The following is a 24,694-nucleotide window of genomic DNA, read 5'->3' on the forward strand; positions in this document are numbered from 1 at the left end:
TAAGCTTTATTAATAGAGGGCACAGGATCCATGACCAGCAACTGGAGTCTCACCCCATCATATACTTTGTTGAGTGCCATAAGGAACTGCATGAGCTGCGTGATAGCTGCTGCCTTTGCTACTGCTCCCAGGCACCACAGGTGCACCCATTGCAATTGCATTGTGGTAATGGTTTTAACTCACCCATGTCATCCCACAGTCGCCTCATATTTGTGAAGTATGTTGACAATGATGAGTTCCTTTGTGTCATACAACATATTAGTCTTTACAATTGATATAATTGTGGCCCGTTTCATTCTCCATATCGTTGCTCTATATCCAACCAAAGACTTCTGGAGGATTTAGTGTACATGAATGCCTCCACTATATCCTTATAGATAGAATTGAGTAGCCAAGTAGTCACCATGCTGTCCACCCTAATCCACTGCTCGAAGTGTGGATCGCTAGTATCGGTTTGACAGAGGTTCCATCAATAAACCCCAACTTCATCTTGGTACGCAAAGCCCGCTTAATACCAAAACTCCAATTTAGATAGTTGTTTCCAATAAGTGGGGCACTCACCAACACCATCCCAGGATGGTCAGACCCATGAAGCTACAGTCGTTCGCGTAGAGTGTGCCCTTGTGTCTCCGCCATCGCCGAAAGGTCTGCCATTATCGACGATGTATTTTTATGCCAAAAATCGTTTGTCCTGGGTGTGCAGAGTCCTTCAAATGAAGGCTCTGATACCATTTAAATTGCTAAAGTAAAACCACAACACTGCAACCATGATAGGGTATTTCTGGTGAAAAAAAGGGTAGTGTATTACTAAAAAAAATCAATCAGAATATACACAGTAAATGACCAGTATATATACAAGAGAGAAACTAACTACCCTAACAACCTGCCTAACTGTGTAACAAACTAACTGACTAGCTATAACAAGAATGTAACAAACTAACTAACTGCAAAGCACAGAACATATAAACAGTAAGGATAAATAGGTCGCTGGTGGTGAGGTTGCCGTGTGGAGATCACGTGGAGGTTGTCATGTGGAGGTCGTTGTGTGTATGGAGGTTGCTATGCGTATGGAGGTCGCTTCGCTACAATTACTCCTCTTTTAGTACTAGAATAATCTATTTACAAATATATACCTAGAAGTACATATGTGACAATGCCACATTGTAAAATTTAAAAAAAGATAAGTCAAATAGGCACTTTTTAAAATAAGGTTTAATTATACAAATATTCTTTGTTATTTAAAAAGTTATAAAAATATCCTCAAAAGAAATGTCAATGTAATTTATCTTAACGGGTGTCATTGTATTTGCGCTTGAGGAGGCGCCAGCTTAAAGTATAACTAGCATTTGCCCCGTGGTTACATGGTGATATGCTTTTATTTAAGCCATATTATTAATTTTATTTTATATTATCAAAAATATTATTTCTTTATTTTTTGAGAAAACCTAAAATAAAAAAAAAAAAGAAAAAAAAATGCAAGCAACCCCCTTACAATATCACAAATGAGCAAATTACCCCCTTATGAAAAAATATATAGTGATTTACCTCCCTATATTTTTTAAAAGACAAAAATTTACCCCCCCTATTATTTTTAAAATGAAGCAATTGATCTCCCTGTATAAGGAGGTAAATTGCTTCATTTTAAAAAGTACATGGGGTAAATTTCTATATTTTTTTCATAGGGAGGTAATGTGCTCGTTTTCAATATCACGGGGGGATAAATTGCTATTAACACTGAAAAAAATTATTCTCTTATTCAAATTACACCAAAAAAATAAACTTAAAAAATATTGTAAATGTCAACTTGAATTTCAAATGAGATATATTTTTCTCTTTTGATATTTCTATAAAAATCTAAATGCATTAAAATTATTTGAACTTAATTTAGTGTCAATTGTTATCATTATTTTTAATAGTCATATTTATTAATTTTAATTTTTATTATTAGAAAAAATATTTTTCTATATTTTCTAAGAAGAAGCGTAGCGTATTAAACTGAAAATTCTATTTACCCAATTTACATTAGAAAAATAAATTAAGATGATCCTGCAAGTTATGTCAACATAAATTTTAAGTGAGCTATAAATTTTCTTCTAAGTTTAAAAGTTATTCACTAAAAAGCAGACTTGCAAAAATAGTTTCAAATACATTAATTCTAACTAGTAATTTAAAATATTAAGAATAAAATTTTACCCAATAAGTAAATAAGCCAAACAATCTTTAAAGATATATAAACTAGACAAAGACATATATATATATATATATATCACAATTATAGCATAAATCATTGTCAATTATATTAATTTATAAATACCAACTTAACCATATTTATATGTGTTGTGCATGGCCAAAATAAAACTTTCGAGGCTGCCCAACACAAGCAAACCCAATGGCCCAGAAAGTTTAACGGCATATAAAGGAGGGTAGGAGCCCAAGGTATCCCTAGATTCGGCCTAAGAGCATGGCCCAGTAAGATGACCGGTCCAAACACGCCGAGTCACCCCCATGTGGCACACACTTGGAATGTCTCTTCGCCCACGTGGAAGGCAAGGGGCAAGGGAGGTCTCCCCAGAAGCTTCGACTCCTTGGCCGCCAGGATTCCCTGGTAGCCAGGAGTCCTCACTGGTGAGGTTTCCTTCAACCCAAAGATAGACGGTCAAAGTCAAGTTTAACAGAAGATAAAGGCAAATTACAGTCTATCTAAATCACCCGCATCCTGTTCCTCCAAAAATTAATGAAGACATGAAGACTCCCATGACATGGGGCACCCCTTTATAAATATAGATTTGGCTCCCTAGGCAGGGGACACTCTCCAGGCTTCGTGAATATCGCTTTCAATTTTCATCCAGTATTCCACTTGCGATCTTAACAGAATTTCACTTATAATTTGATTATCATATTTCAAATTCTCATTTTGATCTACTTTTTGCGATTATCTTCTCTTAAATCTAATACTAACTTGGGTGTCGAAGTACTGACGTGTTGTTTTGCAGGTTCCATTTCCAAGTCTTTACACTTGTTGGTCTAAATCCCAAACGAAGGTCCAAGCTCGTTGGATCTGTGCTATTTTTGCACGCATCAATATGATTATCACTTCGCTCATGAAAATTATTAATTTAAATGAATCCAACATCTAATCAAGTCAATAACATTTGAATATATAAATATTGATGCGTTCAAAAAACGCACGGGTCCAATTGATATGGACTAAAGTTTGGGCCGAAGCAAATGCCAAAGGGATCTGTAAAAAAAGCGATAGCACTCCGACGCCTAAGTTAGTATCGGATTTAAGAGAAAATTAATCTTAAGAAATAAAATATAATGAGAAATCATGATAGAGTAAGCAATTTCGTGAGAGAAATCATGCTGAGAGTGCAATTCGAATGCTAACGTAAGAATAGAGAGTGGTTTCCTAGATTCTGGAGGGAGTCCCCATAGAGGGATCGAAGGTGTTCCTATTCGAGAACTGTAGAAGGCGTCTCTGTTGGAGAACTGAAGAAGGCGTCTTTGTTGAGGGAGCTGAAATGATAAATTGAAATAAAAATAAGGATTTCGTGAGCAAAAGTTGCAGCGAAATAGCACGAAAATTTTCAGCTTCTTGAAGGTCTGTCTGTTGGGGGGATGCTGCTTGTATTTATAGAGGAGTCCCTCTCTGTAGAGACTCTGTTTGTGAGTGCATTTTCAAAAAAGAAGGGCAAAAATTTGGGGATAAGGCACGATCTTATCTCCTACTTGACTTGAGTAGCACGTCTTTAGTTTGTGGAGGACTTCTACTTCTGCAAGGAGTCCTTTTGGGTCTGTTATGATATTCGTGGGAGTAAGGAGGGAGAAGAAGAAGATAGAGAAGGTTGCTTATACTAGAGCTAGGAAAATGGGAATAATTACATAAAAGTTCCCTAAAACTGGGATTTACATGAGTTCTTATAGGGTGACAAATACCCAGACCTTGTAACAAAACTCTAAACAGAAAGAAGTTAAAAATGGAGGTGGTGGAGCTGAGAGATGCGTTCTGCAAGTCTGGTGTGAGTGTTGTTTATTAAGGAAACAGAGCATTGGATGAAGACTGTTGGATAACATCAGTTGGAGCCGTTGGATGAGCTGCTCTTTCTTCCCTTTGACGGCATCGTTTATATTCAAGCTAATTTCCTCTTTTATCTTGATACGGCATCATTTCTTTCTTCCGCTGAGCCCTCGATCGTGTGGCTGAATTTGCTGGTTGATGGACGCCCAGATTGTGTAGTCTTCTTCCTGTCAAGGACACAACATTGCCTCCTGGTGAATTCGACCCTCGCCCTTGAGGGTCCTTATCAAATTCTGGAAACTTGGCAGCCATATCGTAATAATCCTCCCAAGTAGCTTCTGCTTCGGAATAGTTCTCCCATTGTATCAGAACTTGTGGAACAACTGAATTCCTCCTGGAAATAAGACTCCTGGCCAATATCTTAGCTGGATATACCCTGCAAGCACCAAGATTAGAGAAGTCAAGTAATACAGGTGCAGGTGTGTGTTTGTATCCGATTTTCTTTTTGAGGAGTGAGACGTGGAATATGGGATGGATATTTGCTAAGGGTGGAAGCTTAAGCCTATAAGCAACCTCGCATATCCTCTCTAAAATCTGAAAGGGCCCGTAATATTTTGGTGCTAATTTCAAATTCCTCTGTAGCTGCAAAGTGTTCTGTCGGTATGGTTGGAGCTTCAAATGCACATAATCTCCCGCCACAAAACTCCTTTCTGTTCTACGCTTGTTGGCGTATGTTTTCATTTGGTTTTGAGCTTCAGCCAAGTTGTGTTTAAGTAACTCCAGAAATCTGCTTCGCTCCCGCAAGTATTCTTCAACCTCTGGCTGACTTGTGGGAATATACGGATCAACAGTAAGTGGACCAGGTAAATACCCATAGAGGGCCTGAAATGGTGTAAGCCTTAATCCTGTGTGAAAATTGGTATTATACCAGTACTCTGCGAGAGAAAGCCATTTGTTTCATAGCTTAGGTCGAAGGTGATACATGAACGCAGGTAATTTTCGACACATTGGTTCACTCATTCCGTTTGTCCGTTAGTTTAGGGATGGTAAGCGGTGGAGAGGCTGAGAGTTGTTCCCAATAATCTGAAGCGTTCTTTCTAAAAAGAGCCTTTGAAAACTTTATCTCTGTCTGAAATAATGTTAACCGGCAGCCCGTGATGCTTGTAGATATGGTCCATGAAAATGCGAGCTACAGTTTCAGCGGAAAAGGGGTGGGTTAAGGCCAAAAAATGAGAGTACTTAGTGAGGCGATCCACCACGACGAATATACAATCTTTCCCTTCGGATTTTGGCAAACCTTCTATGAAATCCATGAAAATGGAAGCCCAAGCTTGGGAAGGGATGGTTAGCGACTGCAACAACCCAGGGTAAGGCACATGTTCCGCTTTGGAACGTTGACAAACGTCACAGCTTTGGACCCAACGAACTGCATCTTCCTTCATTAGTGGCAAGTGGAACATGCTTTTAACACGCTGATAAGTGCCGTTGATGCCCGAGTGTCCTCCAACGGCAGATTCATGTAGCACACTTATGATCTTATCTCGCAACCCTATTCCTTTCCCCACACATATCCTGTGATTTTTGCAAAGAATTCCCCCTTGTAACTTGTAGGTGGGATAGGATGCATCTTGGACAGCTTTAGCTTGCAGGATGGGGAGCAATTCGTCATCATTGTTGTAGCTCCGCTACACTTCTGTTACCCAGTTTGGAATAACCACAGTGATGGTGGAACACTCGGCTTGTTCTCTGCGGGACAAGGCATCTGCTGCTCTGTTTTCTTGCCCCTTTTTGTATTGTATTTCGTAATCGAGACCCAAAAGCTTAGCAATCCATTTTTGTTGAAGAGCATTGTCAACCTTTTACTCCAAAATATGTTTGAGGCTTTGGTGGTCAGTTTTTATGATAAAGTGACATCCTACTAGATAGTGTTTCCACTTATTGACTGCCTGTAAAATCGCCAAAAACTCATTTTCATAAACTGATAATCCTCGGTTCCGTGGGCTTAACGCCTTGCTAATGTACGCTATGGGCTGTTGTTCTTGCATAAGGATAGCACTTATTCCTTTATCGCAGGCATCCGTCTCAACAATGAATGTTTTTGTGAAATCTGGTAGTGCTAAAATTGGAGCAGTTGTCATGGCAAGCTTCAGTTTTTCAAATGCAGCAGCAGCTTCCTCAGTCCATTTGAACCCATCTTTTCTTAATAATTCTGTAAAGGGCTTGCTAATTATCCCGTATCGCTTGATGAACTTTCTATAATAGCCGGTTAAACTCAAAAATCCTCTTAATTCTTTGACGTTTTTAGGCTGAGGCCAAGTCCTTATACAATCGATTTTGTTGGGATCCGTAGACACACCTTCCTTCATTATGTTATGCCCCAAGTGCTCAATGGTTTCCTTCCCAAAATCACACTTACTTCGCTTAGCATATAATTAGTTATTTCTTGAGCAATTCGCGAGTGATGCGCAAGTGTTTCAAACGGTCATTCCAGGTCCCGCTATACACTAAAATATCGTTAAAGAACACCAAAATAAACTTACGAAGATAGGGGCGAAGACCACATTCATTAACGACTGGAAGGTTGAGGGGGCATTACTAAAAACTCGTAGTGTCCTTGATGTGTAACAAAACTAGTTTTTGGGACATCATTGCCAGCCATTTGTATCTGAAAATACCCTGAGCGCAGATCAATTTTCGAGAAATAACAAGCTCCTTGCAATTCGTCCAAAAGTTGAAGTATCTTAATGGTATGATTGTTCAAGTATCTGTAGTCTACACACATGCGCCAAGTGTTTTCCTTCTTCTTTACCAGTAAAACAGGAGACCCAAACGAACTCTGGCTTGGCCTGATTATCCCATCCTTCAGCATTCCCTTTACTATAGCCTCGATTTTGCCCTTTCGAGCGTACGAATACCTGTATGGATGCATTTTCTTTGGGATAGCATCCTGTTTTAACATAATTCTATGTTCAATTTGTCTAGCAGGAGGTAAGCCTTGAGGCTCTTGAAAAATATCAGAAAAATCAGCCAAAAACTTAGAGAGATCATCTTGCTATGTAATTAAGCTTGTTGTGAAAAGGAGGGTGGGCAGAGATGGCGTGCAATTGCCCTACGAATCCATAAGTTCCAGCATTCACCAATTTACTCATACGCTTCACCGATAACATTCGCAGCTCAGCCCTCTGTGTTAAGGCTTGGAACCCCTATTTTTTTCCATTATGAGAAATTGTTACAGTCATAGTATTGTAATCATACTCCACGGGGCTGTAGAGTCGTAATCAATCCCCTACTAGCACCATGTGACATCCTCCTAGTGTTAAAGCCTTCATAGGATAAGTGAACGCTTGGCCTTGTATTTCCCACTCAAAGGTGGGACAATACCAGTGACTGATCATCTCTCGCCCATCTGCTACACTGACCACAAGAGGAATGGTTTTCTCTAAGGCGCATCCCAGCTTACTAGAGGTATCTATGTCCAAGAAACAGTGGGTACTCCCTCCATCATTAAAATCTGCATTTCGTGTCCGTGCATAGCTGTCTCTTCCTCAGTGAGGATACAATACATAAACTGCTGCTTGCATTTGTGTCCCAACCAGAAGGCTTCATCATAGTTATAACATAGATTTTTACTTCAGTGAGCTTGCATTTCTGCCTCGTGAGGTTTCTGGGAATGGGGACTTGAGGATTCTGTTTTCTGGACATGGGTTTTGGAGGTGAATGATGGAGTTTAGGTGACATTGGATTGTGTGTGGGTTTAGGTGCAGAGAATTGTTTAGAACTAGGCCAAGGTTTGGAATTTGGGTTTGCTAGCTGGAGAATTGCGCTGACAGTAGTTTCTTGGTTTTTTGCCAAAGCCACGGCTTGATCGAGTCAAGTTGGGCGTAAGGAAATGACTGGTCCCTTGATATCAGGACGCAACCCATTGATGAAGCAGGTAACGTAGTAGGATTCAGGAAAATTACTACGAAAGATCATGACGTGGGATTTGAGTTCTTCAAAAGTTTCTAAGTACTGCTCTACAGACTTGGTACCTTGCCTTAGCGTATTGAATTCACCCAAAACAGCTCCTGGATCTTTCCCTTTGAACCGTTCATACACTGCCTCGATAAATTGCTGCCAAGTAGGCAACCCCTTTTCCACTAATCCTTGGAACCACAATTCAGCTCGGCCATAGAGATGGATAGAGGCTAAAGATACCCGCTGATCCTCTGGAATGGTGTAAACGGTCTGAAAATAACACTAACACTTTCTAATCCAACCTCGCGGCTCATCGCCGTTAAATTTTGGGAACTCAATGTTGGAAATGGAGGGAAAACAACCATGGGAGCCTCATAACTCCGAATCAGATCGTGGGGTGGGAGAACGTGTTGTTCATGTACTTGCCGTTTGGATTTTTCTTCCATCAGCCATAGTTCCTATTTCTTTTGCATATCCATAAGTTCATTCATGCGTGTTCCATCCACCATGGAAAAAAAAAGGTATAGCCAGGCCGACGAAAGCCCGCTCTAGATATCGGATGTTATGATATTCGTGGGAGCAAAGAGAGAGAAGAAGAAGATAGAGAAGGTTGCGTAGACTAGAGCTAGGAAAATGGGAATAATTGCATAAAAGTTCCCCAAAACTGGGATTTACATGAGTTCTTATAGGGTCACGAATACCCAAACGTTGTAACAAAACTCTAAACAGAAAAAAGTTAAAAATGGAGGTGGTGGAGCTGAGAGATGCGTTCTGCAGGTCTGGTGTGAGTGCTATTTGTTGAGGAAACAGAGCATTGGATGAAGACTGTTGGATAACATCAATTGGAGCCGTTGGATGAGCTGTTCCTTCTTACCTTTGACGACGTCGTTTATATTCAAGCTAATTTCCTCTTTTATCTTGATACGACATGTTTTCTTTCTTCCGCTGAACCCTCGATCGTGTGCCTGAATTTGCTGGTTGATGGACGCCCAGATTGTGTAGTCTTCTTCCTGTCAAGGACGCAACAGGGTCAAGGAGTCCATCTTCTTGGAGACGCTTTCCTTTTCCTGGGTTGGGTTTAAAAGGTGGGTTTGAGGTCCGGTAGGCCTTGTGCCAGGCCTCCTTCTTGGGTCGAACTGGGCTTTTCTCTTGGGGCTGATCCTGGTGTACTAGGCTTCCCTCTTGGGCTGAGCCTAGTATTTTTTCAGTGGGCCATCCTCATGATGCGGGTCTCCTAGGATGTTATGGGCCTCTCCTCTCTTTCTTCTTTTTGGATCGTTTGGGCCTGTTTGGGCCAACCTATTTTTATGCACATCAATAGCCCTACTCTAATAAGTGGAGCTTTCGATACTTATTAGAGTAGAAATCTTCAAAGATGGGGTCCAAAGAATGAACTTTTCTTTTCTCCTTTTTCTTTTTTTTTGAATTTCTACAAAGAATGTTAGTAGCATAAGCATGTTTAGAATAAGAACTTACTTCATGCCTGTATGGAGCAGGATTTTTTAGGAGGGTGCCTTTATGGAGGAGGGCTTAACGAGTGCCTTTCGTGCCTACTTCAATGTAGGGCTTTATTTTTCTACAAGAGAATGTTAAGTAATAAAGACATGTATATATTACGAATATATCTTACATGGAGCAAAGTTCTTGTGCCTCCTCGGAAGAGGGCTTATTTGAGAGGGGCCTCTTCTTGGAGCAAAACTTAGGAACCTCACTGGAGGAAGAATAAGGTGTCCGCCAGAAGCAGGACTTAGATGCCTTCGCGGAGGAGGGCTCAGGTGCCTGCATGGGACAGAGCTCACAAGTCCCCCAAAGAAGGACCTAAGTGCCTGCCCGAAGGAGGACACCTGTGTGGAAGATAGGGTTTTTTATGACAGGGATGCCTTCCTCGTGAAATCCTTACAAGCAATCATATGTTAACACATTGAAAGGTAAAATAAATCTCCAAAATCATCAAAATAAAATATACTCCTTTAGGGAAGCTGGTAAAGAGTTATTTGCTGATAGGGATGCTTGCTTAGGGGCAAAGCTTATTCCGTGAAAGATACCTGTTTGGGAGTAGGGCTTAGTTTCTGAGGGGGATGCCCCCTTGGTGAAGGATTTTTTTTTTTTAGGGGGATGCTTTATTCTTAGAAGGGCCCCGGGTGGAGTAGGTACTCGTCCTCTTGTTCTTTGTATTTTTCACAGAGGACAACATTCTTGTATTCCCTAGCCTCTTCAAATTGCGAGGGGGCTTCTTAGTTGAAGAGTTGAAGAAATTCCGATCTTGTAATCCTTTCATAAAAGCACAAATTAGTGTATTAGATTTTGCAGTAGAGACCTCTAGGGCCGCTAAATTAAAGCGTTGAAGATACTCACTCAGTGATTCCCCTTTTCTTTGTTGTAAAGAGAAAATGCTCATCATTGTCTTTTGATATTGTTTACTACTGCCAAATTGATGGAGGAATAGAGAGTAAAATTCTCCCAATGATCGAATAGATCCCTGGGGCAATTGATTGAACCACTATTGGGCCGACCGTGTGAAGGTGGTTACGAACACACGATATTTGACCCCAGGGGTGTAATGGTAGAGAACAAAAACATTTTCGAAGTAGGAGAGGTGCTCCTACGGATCTGTGGTTCCATCGTACTCCGACAGGTTGGGCTCCTTCCAATTGAGGGGGAGTTTGTCTGCCATGATCTCTTCATTGGAGGGGATATCCTATTGTTTCTTCGAGGGTGTTCCCGCGATTTGGTACTAGACGTCTTGGAGGCTGTTTTGCAGGTATTCCAGACAAGGACGCTAGATTTGCTAGGGGGTTCCTTGGTCTCTTGCGGCAGTGCAGGGGTAAGCGCAGTGCAAAGGTAAGGGATACCCTTTGACTTCCTTCCTTAGGGACATCCACGTCAAATGGGGTTACTACGTTGGTTAGGATTAGTGTCTCCATTTGCTCCTATATGGCAGTCGTGACCATCTGTTGTATGGTCCATAGGAGTTCTGGGGTGGGGGAAGCCCCTCTAGGAGGTGTTTGAAGAGGGACTGTAGTGTGGAGGATCAGTTAGCGAGTCAGCAATATGGAGGGTCCTAGGACCATCGCTCCATTGGCGGGGGCTGTCCCACTTATAAGGAATACCCTACAGGCGGGTGCTAAGGGGGTTCTTACAACAACTTGCAAAGTCTGATTGTTGTTAGGTGCCTCTATAGCTTTTTGTTTGCTTGCGGGATTGCTGGGAGTTTTCATAGTAACACAGGTCTTTAACTCAAGTTTCCCACAGATGGCACGAATGATGCGTTCAAAAAACGCATAGGTTCAATTGGTATGGACTATGCTCAAAGCTTGGGCCGAAGCAAATGCCAATTCTGAAAGCGGGACCTGCAAAAGGCGTTAGCACTCCGACGCCCAAGTTAGTATCGAATTTAGGAAAAAAATAATCTTAAGAAATAAAATATAATGAGAAATTGTGATTGAGTAAGCAATTTAATGAGAGAAATCGTGCTAATAGTGTAATTCGAATGCTAAAGCAAGAATAGAGAGTGGTTTCCCAAAATTTGGAGGGAGTCCTCGTAGAAGGATTGAAGATGTTCCTGTTGGAGGATTGAAGGCGTTCCTATTGGAGGACTGAAGAAGGCGTCCCTGTTGAGGGGGCTGAAATGAGAAATTCAAATAAAAATAAGGATTTCGTGAGTAAAATATAGCAAAAGCACAAGTTGAGAGTTGCAGCGAAATAGCAAGACAATTTTCAACTTCTTGAAGGTCTGTCTGTTGGGGGGCTGTTGTCTGTATTTATAGCGAATGAGTCCCTCTTTGTAGAGACTGTATTTGTGAGCTGCATTTTTTAAAAAGAAAGGCAAAAATTGAGATTCGGAAGGCCTTGTACTAGGCCTCTTTCTTAGGCCGAACTAGGCTTCCCTCTTAGCCTGAGCCTGGTGTACTGGGCTTCCCTATTGGTCTGAGCCTAGTAATTTTTCAGCAAACCATCCTCATGAGGTGGGTCTCCTAAGATGTTACGACCCTCTTGTTTCTTTCTTCTTTTTGGATTGTTTGGCCTCTTTGGGTCAATCTATTTTTATGTACATCAAATATAAATTTTATTATTTAAAGAATTTGTAAATTCATTAATTTAAAAATAATATTTTACTTATCATTGATATTAAACACTATAATTTTGCTATAGAAGCTTTTAAACAAAATCAATAATAAGTGCGTATGCATATAAAAGAAAAAATAAAAAATGACGAAATAGTTATAAATATAATAAAAAAAATAACTCAAAGGATTGAAAGAAAATAATTATATGTTTGATTAAAAAAGAACTTCTCAAGAAAATAAATAATAATATTATAAGATATCTATTAATTGTTACCAGGACACCTAATTCTAAAAGTTATGAAAGGTTTTTATTTAAAATTACTTAAATTGTAAAAACTAATTGATGTAAAATTTGAAAGAAATTATAAATATTTAGAAATGAAAAGTAACTTATAATGAAAAATAATTAAGAATTTAATATAAATGGATGGGCTAAAAAAAGTAAGAAATTAATGATAAAAACAAAAATTAATGAAAAGTTAATATTTAGAAATGAAAAGTAACTTATAATGAAAAATAATTAAGAATTTAATATAAATGGATGGGCTAAAAAAAGTAAGAAATTAATGATAAAAACAATAATTAATGAAAAGTTAATGTAATTAACTATTTATATTTATAAAAATAAGTGTATGTGGCAAATTAGAGCAAAACTAATTTGTCCACCTCATATGACATATAGGAGAGAGAAAAACATTGGTCGATTTTTATTTTAAATAATATAATATGATTATAACTTCAAATAATATATTTATAATTTTTATAAAATACGGATAATATTTATATAATTAGACTTAACGACAAAGAGTATCAATTTAACTTACCCTAAGAACATTCAATATTTGCATCACAATGTTTCTGCATTTGCCATGTCTGTATTCCTACATTATATACTATGTATGATAATATCAGCTTTTCATTCTATGATACAGGGAGTGTTTGGCCTCGTTTTAAAAAAATATTTTTCAACTTCTGGCTCCACAAAAATACTTTTAAGTGTTTGTGATACCAGTTTTCTACTTCTGAAACGGCTAATAAAAGCGCTTTTACGCTAAAAGTTAGAAGCACATTGGGGGGTTCTTTTAGCTTCTTCGACTTTTTTATGAATATATTCAACTTTATTTTTACTACTTTACCCTTATTATAATAATCTTAATTCAATTTTACTATTTTTAATTTATTTTTAGAATTGTATATTTAAACTTGATATCGGAGTTCTCAAAAAATTTAAATTTTAACAATAACTAAATTTACACTTTCACATATTTAATATACTAAGTTTCTTATATTTGTTGTTATATCATCTAATTATATTATTTCTTTCACATATTATTATTTGATTAATTAATAAATTAATTATTTTTTGTAATCATGCAAGTTTAATTATTTTTGTATGATGAATCAATAATTATATTACTGGGTGGGATCATTATTAAATTGAATATATTTTTAAAAATATAAATATGAAATACTAATCAAAATAGAATTTATGATTTTTTGTGGAAACATAGTTAATAGTGACAAATAACAAGTGAAATAATAAGCAAAAGATAGTATTTTTTAACACAGGGACAAATAGTCTTTTATCAATTAAATTTATTTTAGAAGTGATTTTTCTCCAAACACTATTTATTTAGCTTTTATCTGCTTTTCATTTTTTTTAACAAACACTACCCACAATTAATTCTGCTACAACTTTCAAACATTTTTTTCTTACAGTATGAGAACGTACCACCAGAGCTTTTGAAAGCAGTAAAAAAAAGTTAGAGATAAAATGCAGCAAGAATTAAATTTTAAGAAAAAGAAAATAACAATAGAATCATATTTTACTAAGTTGTCCTAGTTATATTTATAATTTTATAGAATTATTAATTTATAATATTAAAGGGACCAGAAATTTATATAAAGGTCTTACAAGAAATCATTATCTTGTTAATTTATCAAAATTATTAGTTTAAACATTAGGCCCAAGTCTGACTAAGAAAAATTATTATTTGAGAGAAGTTATTAATTTATAAATGTACATTGTTTAAATACTATCCTATGACACATTAACCAACTCAGTTAGTATGCAAGTGGGAAAATAATTCTCACAGAACATCACTCATGAAATGCAGCACACAGACGTCAGAATTCTCTGCTCATAACATAGGTAATAAGACATCAAACCCTTTCATTTCTTGTAGAAATCCATGCATGGATATACAGGCATTAGTGCTGACGGACATCATCTTCATCACTTGATGTAAGAATACCAGTAACAGTAAAATTTTCCTAGTTACGGTGCTTGTGCTACCTAGAACGCATGCTTCATGAACATAACCATGAATTATCAGCCAAGAGAATGATTTCTGCAATAAACAACCACCTCTGGTGTTCGAATCTTACAATGAAGCCTTAAAAATGACAAAGAGGGACAAACAAGAAATTACATACGAACCTTCTCACTGTTTTCGGTAATATTCATCGATTCTTTCCTTTCACATTGTAAAAAACGGTGATCACATCAGTTATACAATTACGTCCCCTATGCTAAGATTATGAACATAAACAAACAACAGCAAGTGTGATTTCTCTTTGTTGATTCCTCATAATTAGTAGCAGACGTTTAAGGAGATACCAACCTAAACGCGTCACTCCATCTCTATGTACGGACATCTTGTTGAACTAGTTGCCCGTCTCATAGAAGCCCAAGCGCTTTCAGCTGCTGAACATGCTCAGGGGGCAGAGGTGCGGGTGACCAATCGGCTCCGGCCATCTCAGCATCGACATCCTCAACGACATATTCCTACAGAAAAATATGAAGAAATTGTGGTGATGAGGCAAACATGCAAACGGACAAGGGGAAATCCAGTTATAGAGGATCTTTTTCTATCATTGTTGACAGATAGCATGCCAAGGAAAGCTACAAGTACTAGGTCTGCATTTAAGAGTAGTGTTTTAACAAATTGGAAAGTAGATCTAAAAGGAGAGCTTTACTGGGAGTTGGCATGATTACTGACCATATCCCTCTTCCGGAGAATAGAAAAACTTCCCTATACATTTCCACATTAAAATGAGGCGAGAACTGTGCTAAATACAGAAAAATTACAACATGTGTTTCTAGACATAAAATGTGAGCATCCCTGTCAAATTTCTAACCATGACCACATGTTCATACGTTGGCGTGATAAAATGTCATAAATTTAGGAGTGAGGCCTTGGAAACTTCAAAAGGGTGATAGAATCCCGTTAAGATAATGAGCCCACATAGGTAGAAAGACAAAACTATCAAATCCAAGGCTTTAAAATCCCAGTTTATGTTAACTGGCAGATCCATAGTTGTGCTAAGATTTACTTCCTTCAGATTGCAAGCGAAGCTTTATATTGCCCCGCAACAACACACGATAAAAATTACAAGGCATGCATGCCAACCCTCTTGCTATCACTTTGAAGACACTTTCACTGCACAGAAGGTATAAGGTGCTGAAGTGTGGAAGATATCTAAAGAAACTACTTTTAGTACTTCGAAAGTAGCGAAAACAGGTATTAACATGCACAAGGAGTTTGCAAGTGCTTTCTTTCCCCAAAATTGGTTAAGAGATGATTGAGAAGTGGAGACAAGATTACGTTGGAAATATAGCAGATTGCTCCAGGTAGACATATTAAACGCTGCAAGGCAAAGAAATAAAAAAGAAACATCTCACTTTTGTTAGCATTCTTTTTGCAAGTATGTGGTAGTGTCGCTGCCAAATCCGTTGTCCAACCATTGTGGTGACCAACACACTATAGAATATACCAATGACAGTAAACAAACCAAGTACTATTATAGCCAATATAAACAGTAATGGCAATCCAGCTTCACCAGCACCTCCCAAGCAACCACATTCGCCAGCCGCACTAGCACAACCTTCAAAGCATGTGGTACAATCGGTCCACATACAAAGAGTGCCAGGCAAATGGCAATCGGCACATATACTGTAAGAATGACAAAAGACAGAAGTCTCATTTAAACAACCAAGAATTCAAGGAATGGAAATAGAAAGTACAACTTCAGAATAAGCCGATACTAGCTCCAGTGCCCAGTAATTAAACATTGAAACATCCTTATCACAAAAAATACAAGAAACTTAAAATCTTTACTGGACATAACAATAACAAAAGAGAAATAGCTAAGATTTTATTGCTTGTTTGGTTCGGATAAAAAGTGAATGTATAAGAAAAGTGGAACTAAAAAGGATGTATAAGAAAAGCTTCATATTTCTTAAGGGGAATAAACGGATGGAAAGTAAAATCCAACGTATAAGAAACCTATTTGATGCCCAATTTTGCTTCCATAAGTGAAGTATAAGGCTAAAACACAAAACAGTACCCATTTTATATTTTATTTACCATATTATAGTTTACCTATAGAAAGTATACTTTTTTTACTTTAAGATATTGGCATCTAAAAGATATATTTAATTCTTGTTCTTGTCTGATGTGCACTTTTAGTAATAAGTTTTCAGGAATTCAGGTTTGATTTTTAAATTTTTTTAATAATTTAGTATCTAGTACTTATTTATTTTCTAGTACAAAATGAAGAGAAAATGGTTAATTGGTAAAATTACAAAAATTAGTCTTCCTTCCCAATATATTTTCTCATACGAAACAAAATTCGCATCCTATCTAATCACACCAAATAATTTAATTATTAATGTATTAATCTTTCAATTCACCCTTCCCCTTGCCTGTGATTGAACCAAACAAAACCTTATAGAACCTCTTCCCCTTTATACCAAATATTTTGCATCACATAGACATCTTTTTATCTATAAGTCTAGATACCAATATTTAAATGAACTTCCCAAAAGCTGCTAGGAAAAGGCAGTAAACACCTGAGAGGAGGAAATCACTATGATGACTAGGAGAACTGTTGTCATTCCAATATCAAAGGAAAACATAAGTGATAAGATATAGTATATACCCAGGATGACAACAACAAATACACAATTCTCGACACGGCTGAGCTAAATCGTTGCGCACTCTTCTGTCATAACAAGTTATGAAGCAACCGGATAAACCCAGCAAAGAGAAAAACAATAATGCCCCTGTGCAAAAATAAAATCGGATTTGCTTTAGAATATTAACATGAACATTCACACATCAATTACTAAGTAGCAATAACATGCATAAATGTACTGCAAAAAGCATATTGTACAAACAAGAATACATTTTACAGCCCTTCATTTAAGTCTTAAGTTCATGTAACGTAAAAACATGCAATTGTATCAGATAATTTTTATTTACTGGTTTGAAAGAATAACTTACATGAGTAGGTTACAAAATCCTATTCATGATTCTGGAATTCTGCATTAACTAGTAATTTCCTTATTTTGACTTTTGCCTCTGCCAACGTTGATTAGATAGAGATGATTGATACTTACGGTTTCTTTTCTCGCCAAAAGATTTTACTTCTTTTTAAATCCCAGCTTTTGACATTGATAGAATATGAACTGCTTCTTTCTAAGATTGAGGATGATGTCAAGTGGCACCACTGGCTTGAAAGTAAACAATTAAATAAATGTACAACAAAGTAATGAATTTGACCATTTAGTTCTCCAATGATGTCACAAGAAGCACTCAGTAAACAGACAAAACAAATCATTCTTGTACTTAGTATAAAATGTTAACAAACTGTTTTCCCAAAAGTTTGAGTTTTGGTTGAAATTATAACAAGTATAAACATTTAATATATCATTCTCCACAGTTTCCTTCTCAGAAATATACTCATGTAAGGTCAAAGGACAAAATCTAAGTTTTTTTGTTTAAAGTTGAATTAGTAAACTTTTGCTTGAGAAACACATTTTCATTTTCAATCCTATATGGTCAACATTTCTTCACCAGTAAACCGAACATGTTCTTATTTACCAAAAGAAAACAAAATACACTGGCAAGACTAGAAGACAAAACAAACTCAAAAAAGCCGTATGTTTTTTTTCTGCGCTTGCATGATTATGTATTCAATAACCAACTCCATTGACATCCAAAATTCATATTAACAATATTTTTTCTCATAACAATCAACGTAGTCATACTACTTTGATTTTACCCAAACTTGTACTATGTCTACAATCTAATGTCATATATTTGAGTGAAATGTTGGGACAAGTTAGATAAAAGATATGAAAATGACACTACAACCTGAATTCTCCTAACAGGAGTGAAACTTCAAACTATTTCCTAGCCATATCTGGTCACTAAATAAAACTTCATCAAAGAAAATATAAGGAGCACCAAGTAAATTGCAGAGCTCTTCCTTCAGTTCACCTTTCACAAATATGAATTCTCTATCTTTTATAAATTGGATTATTTCATGATAGCTTATCTTCACTATATTGTAGTCCAGCCATGCAAATTAGGGAACTTGCAGATCATAACTCAAGCTCAAAATTTTATATAAAGGACTATGCTACCATGACCAATGCAAGCTTAAAGTGTTTTACCACATATGTAGTAGAAACTAAGTTCGCTATCAAAACCCCAGGTCAGACGAAGCCAAAATTTCTGGTAAGCATCTATAAGATACACCAGATACGACAATAGAGCAATAACCTGCAACAAAGAGTATGTGTTTCATAAATCAGAAATACAAGATCTTAAAATTGACCACCCTTACGTAGTTTCTAACAAAGTCTTTGGTTACTATAACTTAAAAGCAACAAAACAGATGAACAAAAAGAAATTAAACTGAACAACCGTTCAAAGGCCTACCAGCTGGACAGAGAAAAAGATAAACAGAATATCCCTAGTGACAAAAAATCGGAACTTCAATGTTCGCCATTTCCTATCAGCAACAGCATGTACTCTCATATAATAAGGAGCCTTGCAAGTTGTGCAATGGGCAAAGGCAAAACCTTCCTGCAGTAAGAGGAAGAATATGAAAGTTTATGGCCAAATACTACAAACTCCAGGAGAGATTATTTCCCTATTCACTAACAGGAATCATCAATCATCGGAAAATAAGCAATAGACACCCATAACCTTACACCTGAGAGGCTCCATGAAGCTTCAGAGGGATTTAAACAAAACTAGTAATCAATTCTAATAAATTTTTCCACCCAGAAAACTTCTAAAATAGCAAGTCGAATGGGCAAAAAAGAATAGAAGCAAGATTTTCTCTCACCATCATTAGCAAATGTCAAGCAAACCACAGTGAGTAACTCCAAATATAAGAAAGATCAAAACAGGATTCACTTTTTCAATAACTGAAAATATATTTACCTTTACAGCACGCCAATGATCCAGACATTCTCTGTGAACGTACTTCGATGTCCCTTTGCACTTGCAAGGAGCAATAAAATCCCTACCTGATCAAAAACCAAAGTTGAAAGTCTGAATCCATTATGCTTTACATAAATCAACCACAATATCTATATGTCCATACAGGCAGTAGCTCTAAAAATTGAATCAGTAATATTGACCTCGGCTGCACACAAATGACCAAAATCTAAAACTTTTTCAAATGTGAAATCGGGAATGTGATCAATTCTATAGCATAAATTAATAATAATAAACAAAAGGTGATTATGTAAAACGTAGAGAAAGCCCAGAAAAGGAAGCACCCAGTATAACTGATCTTTTCCTATCCATGTACAAGGAAATAGTCAAATTCAACAAACAATTCTACACATACATAGCACTTTTAAGCATAATGCACAAAGCCCACAACGTTTTTCAACCATAACTCACAGCAAGACGACTCTTTTCCACCAAAATTATCCTCAGCAGCAAAAGCAAGGCTACAATAATTGAAAATTTGCGTAAACTTGAGGGATTTTACCGTCGGTTTCGAGGCAAATTCGGCATTGAATTTGCTCATCAGGACCCGCCTCGAGGTCAATTTCAGAAGGGTCCGAGATCGGCGTCGGCGCCATCAGCGGCGAAGATTCGCTCGCCAGCCAAATTCGGCATTGAATTTGCTCATCAGGACCCGCCTCGAGGTCAATTTCAGAAGGGTCCGAGATCGGCGTCGGCGCCATCAGCGGCGAAGATTCCGAGTGCTCCCCAGCCATTATCACAAAACTCTGCTGACAAAACTCAGCAATTCGGATTCGATTTCATACAGAGGAACAACGGAAACCCCTCCAAGAATTCGTCTGCAATTCTTATGCTTTCCTAATTCATAAACATTAGGCATAAATTCACCAAAAAGTGTATTTGGGGAAAGGGGCTTCAGAAAAATTCAGACTTTCAATCCTGATTGAAAGTCTGAGGTTTAGTTTCAGATGAAGCCAAGAAGATGAATGAATAATAATAATAATTAATAAAAGAAAAACGCCCAGAAGATGAATGCATAATAATTATTATAATCCCATAATTGCCACTATCGTGCCCTTTTCTTTTTATTTTAGGTTGAATTTGTCCAAAAATAAATAAAAAGGAAGTGAACTTTAAAATTATTTTTAAAATCAATTATAATTAAAATGGCATTTCAATCTAAATTTAAATTATTTTTGACCAATTATAATTTTGCAGGTTATTGGAAATAAAAAATATATAATTAATTTTTAATTATTTAAACATAATAATTTGCATTTCATAAAGCAAGATTTGCAGTTTTGACCAATTATGATTTCATCAAATCAATTATTTGAAAATTAATTGTTAACAAATTAATTACTACAAAAAAATATTTCTTTCTGAAATCACATTATACATAATTCAATTTAAAGACAATGTTATAGTCTTTCGGTTGCTTGAGAGAAGTATTTGTAATTATGTCAAACCTCAAGTGAGGTAGTTGTAATTTACCCTATTATCTAATTATATTATTTTTTATATTATAAAAATATAAATCAAGTTGTTATGATTAATTAATAAAAGAATTATTTTTTTGGCAATAATGCAAGTCTAATTATTGTGTATCAATCAATAATTATATTACTTAGTAGGAACATTACTAGATTAAACATTCAGTTTCTTTATTAATATTTTAAAAAAAATAAAATATGAAATATACTAGTCAAATTAAAATTTATTATATTTTTGCAAAAAAAGTTATTATTAACAAACACCAAGTGCAAATATAAGCAAAAATAGTATTTAATTTTTAAACATACCGAGAAAAAACGATTTGTAATCAATTAAGTTTATTTCAAAAGTAATTTTTCACGAACAAAATCCAATATAACTTTCATCTCGTTTCATTTTTTTCACAAATAGTAATTACTTTTGATTCCGCTACAATTTTTATTTTGATTTTTCCTATAAAGATAACTTCTCTTCAAGTAAAAGTTTTCTCAAATACTGTAATAGTGTGGATAGATATCTTCATACTATTATTTTTAAAAAAGTAAAAACTTATATCACTTAATGTTTTTTGCTTTGTGATACATTTTATTGTATTTTAAGCGGTAGAAGAAAGGTTATTAACTGTATTATAAGACAATATTTTTTCGAAATAATAATAACAATAATGTTTTGTATCAAATTTTGTAACTACATAATGTTTTCAGCGTGTTTAAATTTTGTATCAAATTTTGAAAATCATAGTCAAAATTCAATTCAAATAATTTGAGCTGAAAAAATATGGGGAAAAATGCAATTTACCTCATGTGATATGAGAAATAAACAAAAAGAATCCCTATGAAAATAAAATAGTAAATTATCCATTGTATTTTGAAAGACGAAGCAAATTACCCCATTTCTAAACCATTGATAGGGATAATTTGCTTTATTTTTTTTAAATAAGAGGGATAATTTGCTAATTCTTTCTTTACAATGAGATATTTGCTCATTTTATATATCAAGGGAGTAAATTGCGTTTAATCCAAAAATATATTCACCTTTGAAGAATAAATAAAGTATTTCTCCTTAAACTTGCAAATTCTAATATCTTTTTTCCCTATATATAGGTGGAAAATATAAAAGAAAAAAATATTAAACTTTCTTGAACCATGGACATTAAAAAATAAAAAAATTACTAACATTATATATTGTTACTTGGCAATTGGCATGCGAGCGAGGAGAATATTGTCATTTACCATGCCCTGTGTGGTCAAGAGAGAAAAGGAGAAAAGTTTAAGAAATTTGTCTGAGCCCGGGTTCGAACCGGGGACCTCTAGTGTGTGAGACTAGCGTGATAACCAACTACACCACCCAGACTTGCGTACTTCTATGTCTCCGTAGACTAATTCTATCCATAAAACTATATGTTGGCAGCTAGAAATTCATTTTCATCATCCTATATTATTTATATGCAGAAAAAGTGGGATGAATGAGTTGATAAAGTGATTGTTCAAATAAAAGATAGGTACACAGTCTGCGTTTATATATGTGTGCAATATAGTTAAGGGTAAATAGCAATTTATCTCATGTGATAATGAAAACGAGCACATTACTCTCTTATGAAAAAATTATAGTAATTTAGTCCCTTGTACTTTTTAAAATGAAGCAATTTACCTCCTTATACAGGGAGGTAAACTGCTTCTTTTTAAAAATCATAGGGGGATAAATTATTATATTTAAAAAATATAGGGAGGTAAATTGCTATATATTTTTTTATAAGGGGGTATTTTGCTCATTTGCGATATCACAAGGGGGTTGCTTGTATTTTTCTCATATAGATAAGGCAAAAGTGTTTTCATCCCCTTAAATCATTATAATCACACATCGTATTTTCGGATCTAATTTTGTTTTCACCGCTCCTTTTCTTCCTATTTTATTTTTTTTTAGTAGTTCAGTTATTGACTTAAGTATTTGAGTGTTAATTCCTTTTTTATAGATTAGTCTTCAAGCGATCTTAAAATTTCTATGAAAACCCTTCGACTATTGTAGTACTACTGAACTTCGGTATGCATAAATTGAATTTTAATGTGGCACTTGAATTAATTTGTGAAGTAAGAATCATTATTCACTTTTTGGTTATTAATGAAATGAAACCATCTATCTACAAAATGTTTTATTGCAAATTCTTCTTGTTATTTCGACTCATATCCCCTAAAAAGTTGGCTTGATTGTGATTTTGTATAAGCACCTTTTTGGATTTCGTCTGAAAAGGAATTTAAACTGTCAGAGATTTTGTTGAACTTACTCTGATAGAATCTTAACTATTAATATCACACAAAATGATGGATATAATTGTAATTATGAAATATTTATATATACTCGTTAATTTATAAAATTGAAAACAAAAATCAATTTTTAGAGCAAGTCACAATTTATTAACACGACAAAACATCCAAATGTGACCTACATAAACAATAAATTGTGTTTTAAATTTTATACGTGCGATTTTAGCAGGGGTCCAAAGCCCTTGGATTTTAATGTTAGATTTGGACTAATTGAGTGAAAGCTCTTGAGAAAGAGAACCTACAAAACAAAATGTTAGCACTTCAATGCTTAAATTAGTACTGAGTTTGAAATATAATGATTCAAAACAACAAAAAGCGTTAAGAAAACGAGATGAAATAGTGAACAAATAGAAGATCGTGTATGGGAGAGTGATAGAAGTGTAATAGAGTGCTAGCCAAGTTTCCGTAGTATGAGGAGGCCCTTCTGCGCGGGGGTGAAACCTTTATTTATAGACACAACCAGGGAACTAATGGGGCTCCTTACCTCCATGACAAATGGATAGAATTGGTTAGGATAGAGCTTGATAAAATCCAGTTTGTTTAGGGATCATGCTGCTTGGATCATTATTTAGGTGAGGGAGAGCGTCCGAGACGAAGAGGGACTCCCAGTCCACTACGAGTCTGTCGTGCGAAAGTCCAAGTTTTTTAAGGAAAGCCTTCCCGCCACGCATGCTCTAGGTTGGTCAAAAGGGGGCATGCGTGGGAAGTCTAAATGTCTGCCACATGGATCAACGGATGACGTGTGAGGAAAAAATAGGGCTACTTGTTTGGCATTTGGGCTGCAAACATTAGGCTTCTCAAGCTGGGTTTCCTACTCTGTGAGTATCAGGGCCAGCAAGTAGAGCGGTGGGCCTTTGATTTGTGAATGGGCCATAATCCGTTGAGCCGTATCCATCATCCAGTCCCGTCCCACTCTAAGGAGGAGTGGCTCCTTCATCTCCTTCTTAGAGTAGGAGTCCTTGTCTCCTTGGATCCGAGAGGAGTCCTTCTGTCAACCGGAGAGGGGCTCCTTGGAGCAATCTTCTTTACTTTTTCTCACCTTCATGCGTCTTTTCGACTGCTGGTACTCGAGCACTGTGCTACCGCCTTCTGTCAGGGAATGATGGCTAGTTTTAGTCCTAGCCTTCTTGATTGCTGGGAGTGATAACTGCCTTCACCAAGCGTACAGGCGGTTACGAGCCCCTTCAGTCACGGGCGGTTATAGGAATGTGCCTTCAACTCCCTAGCCATGTCCTTTAAACAGGTAACTTGTCTTCTTTTCTTCTTCTTTCCTTTTTCTTGAAGCATCACAAGCATTTTCCATCAGAGAGCTCCATAAGTATTTTGTTCTTCTTCCTCTAAAGCTTTTCTGAGTATCTTTTGTGTAGAATATGTCTTCTTCCGATGAATTGATCCGCTTTATGAGCGAGACCTTCGCTGACAATGATCGATCGGAGGATACTTCGAGGGGGACAAACAGTCTTCCGCCTAGTTTCCCTCAAGGCTGGAGGAGGAGTCTCCTTCCACCGGCAGCGGTGGCCCGTCACTTCTAGTTAGTTTCTTCATAATTCGCTTTCA

The 24,694-nt window shown here is 36.4% G+C and overlaps 1 protein-coding gene and 1 non-coding gene across 3 annotated transcripts; both read right to left on the reverse strand.

The window, feature by feature from the left end:
* Positions 14,359–20,305, reverse strand: LOC105171236. Of its 2 annotated transcripts, XM_020696969.1 has the most exons (8): positions 19,996–20,305; positions 19,846–19,890; positions 19,287–19,372; positions 18,777–18,923; positions 18,509–18,617; positions 16,990–17,113; positions 15,731–16,001; positions 14,359–14,833 (listed from the first exon to the last, which is right to left on the reverse strand). In XM_020696969.1, the coding sequence occupies exons 1-8, from the start codon at positions 20,075–20,077 to the stop codon at positions 14,726–14,728; spliced, it is 972 nt and encodes a 323-aa protein (XP_020552628.1). In that variant the 5' UTR covers positions 20,078–20,305; the 3' UTR covers positions 14,359–14,725. The 2 variants fall into 2 exon arrangements, with proteins under 2 accessions (XP_020552628.1, XP_011090574.1); XM_011092272.2 differs by lacking the exon at positions 19,996–20,305 and having other exon boundaries at positions 19,846–19,956.
* On the reverse strand, positions 22,096–22,169 carry TRNAV-CAC. Its single transcript has one exon. It is a non-coding gene; the product is annotated as a tRNA-Val (tRNA).

This window comes from Sesamum indicum, linkage group LG9 (assembly GCF_000512975.1).
Source record: "Sesamum indicum cultivar Zhongzhi No. 13 linkage group LG9, S_indicum_v1.0, whole genome shotgun sequence".
NCBI classification, from domain to species: Eukaryota; Viridiplantae; Streptophyta; class Magnoliopsida; order Lamiales; family Pedaliaceae; genus Sesamum; species Sesamum indicum.

Excerpts from the sequence above, each read along its gene's own strand:
- LOC105171236 (XM_020696969.1), bottom strand. The coding sequence starts at position 20,077 with ATGGCTGGGGAGCACTCGGAATCTTCGCCGCTGATGGCGCCGACGCCG. Across the intron at positions 18,618-18,776 it reads TCTTTTTCTCTGTCCAGCTG|GTTATTGCTCTATTGTCGTA; the intron begins GTAGGCCTTTGA and ends TCTTTGTTGCAG. Across the intron at positions 17,114-18,508 it reads TAGTTTCTACTACATATGTG|GGGCATTATTGTTTTTCTCT; the intron begins GTAAAACACTTT and ends ATTTTTGCACAG.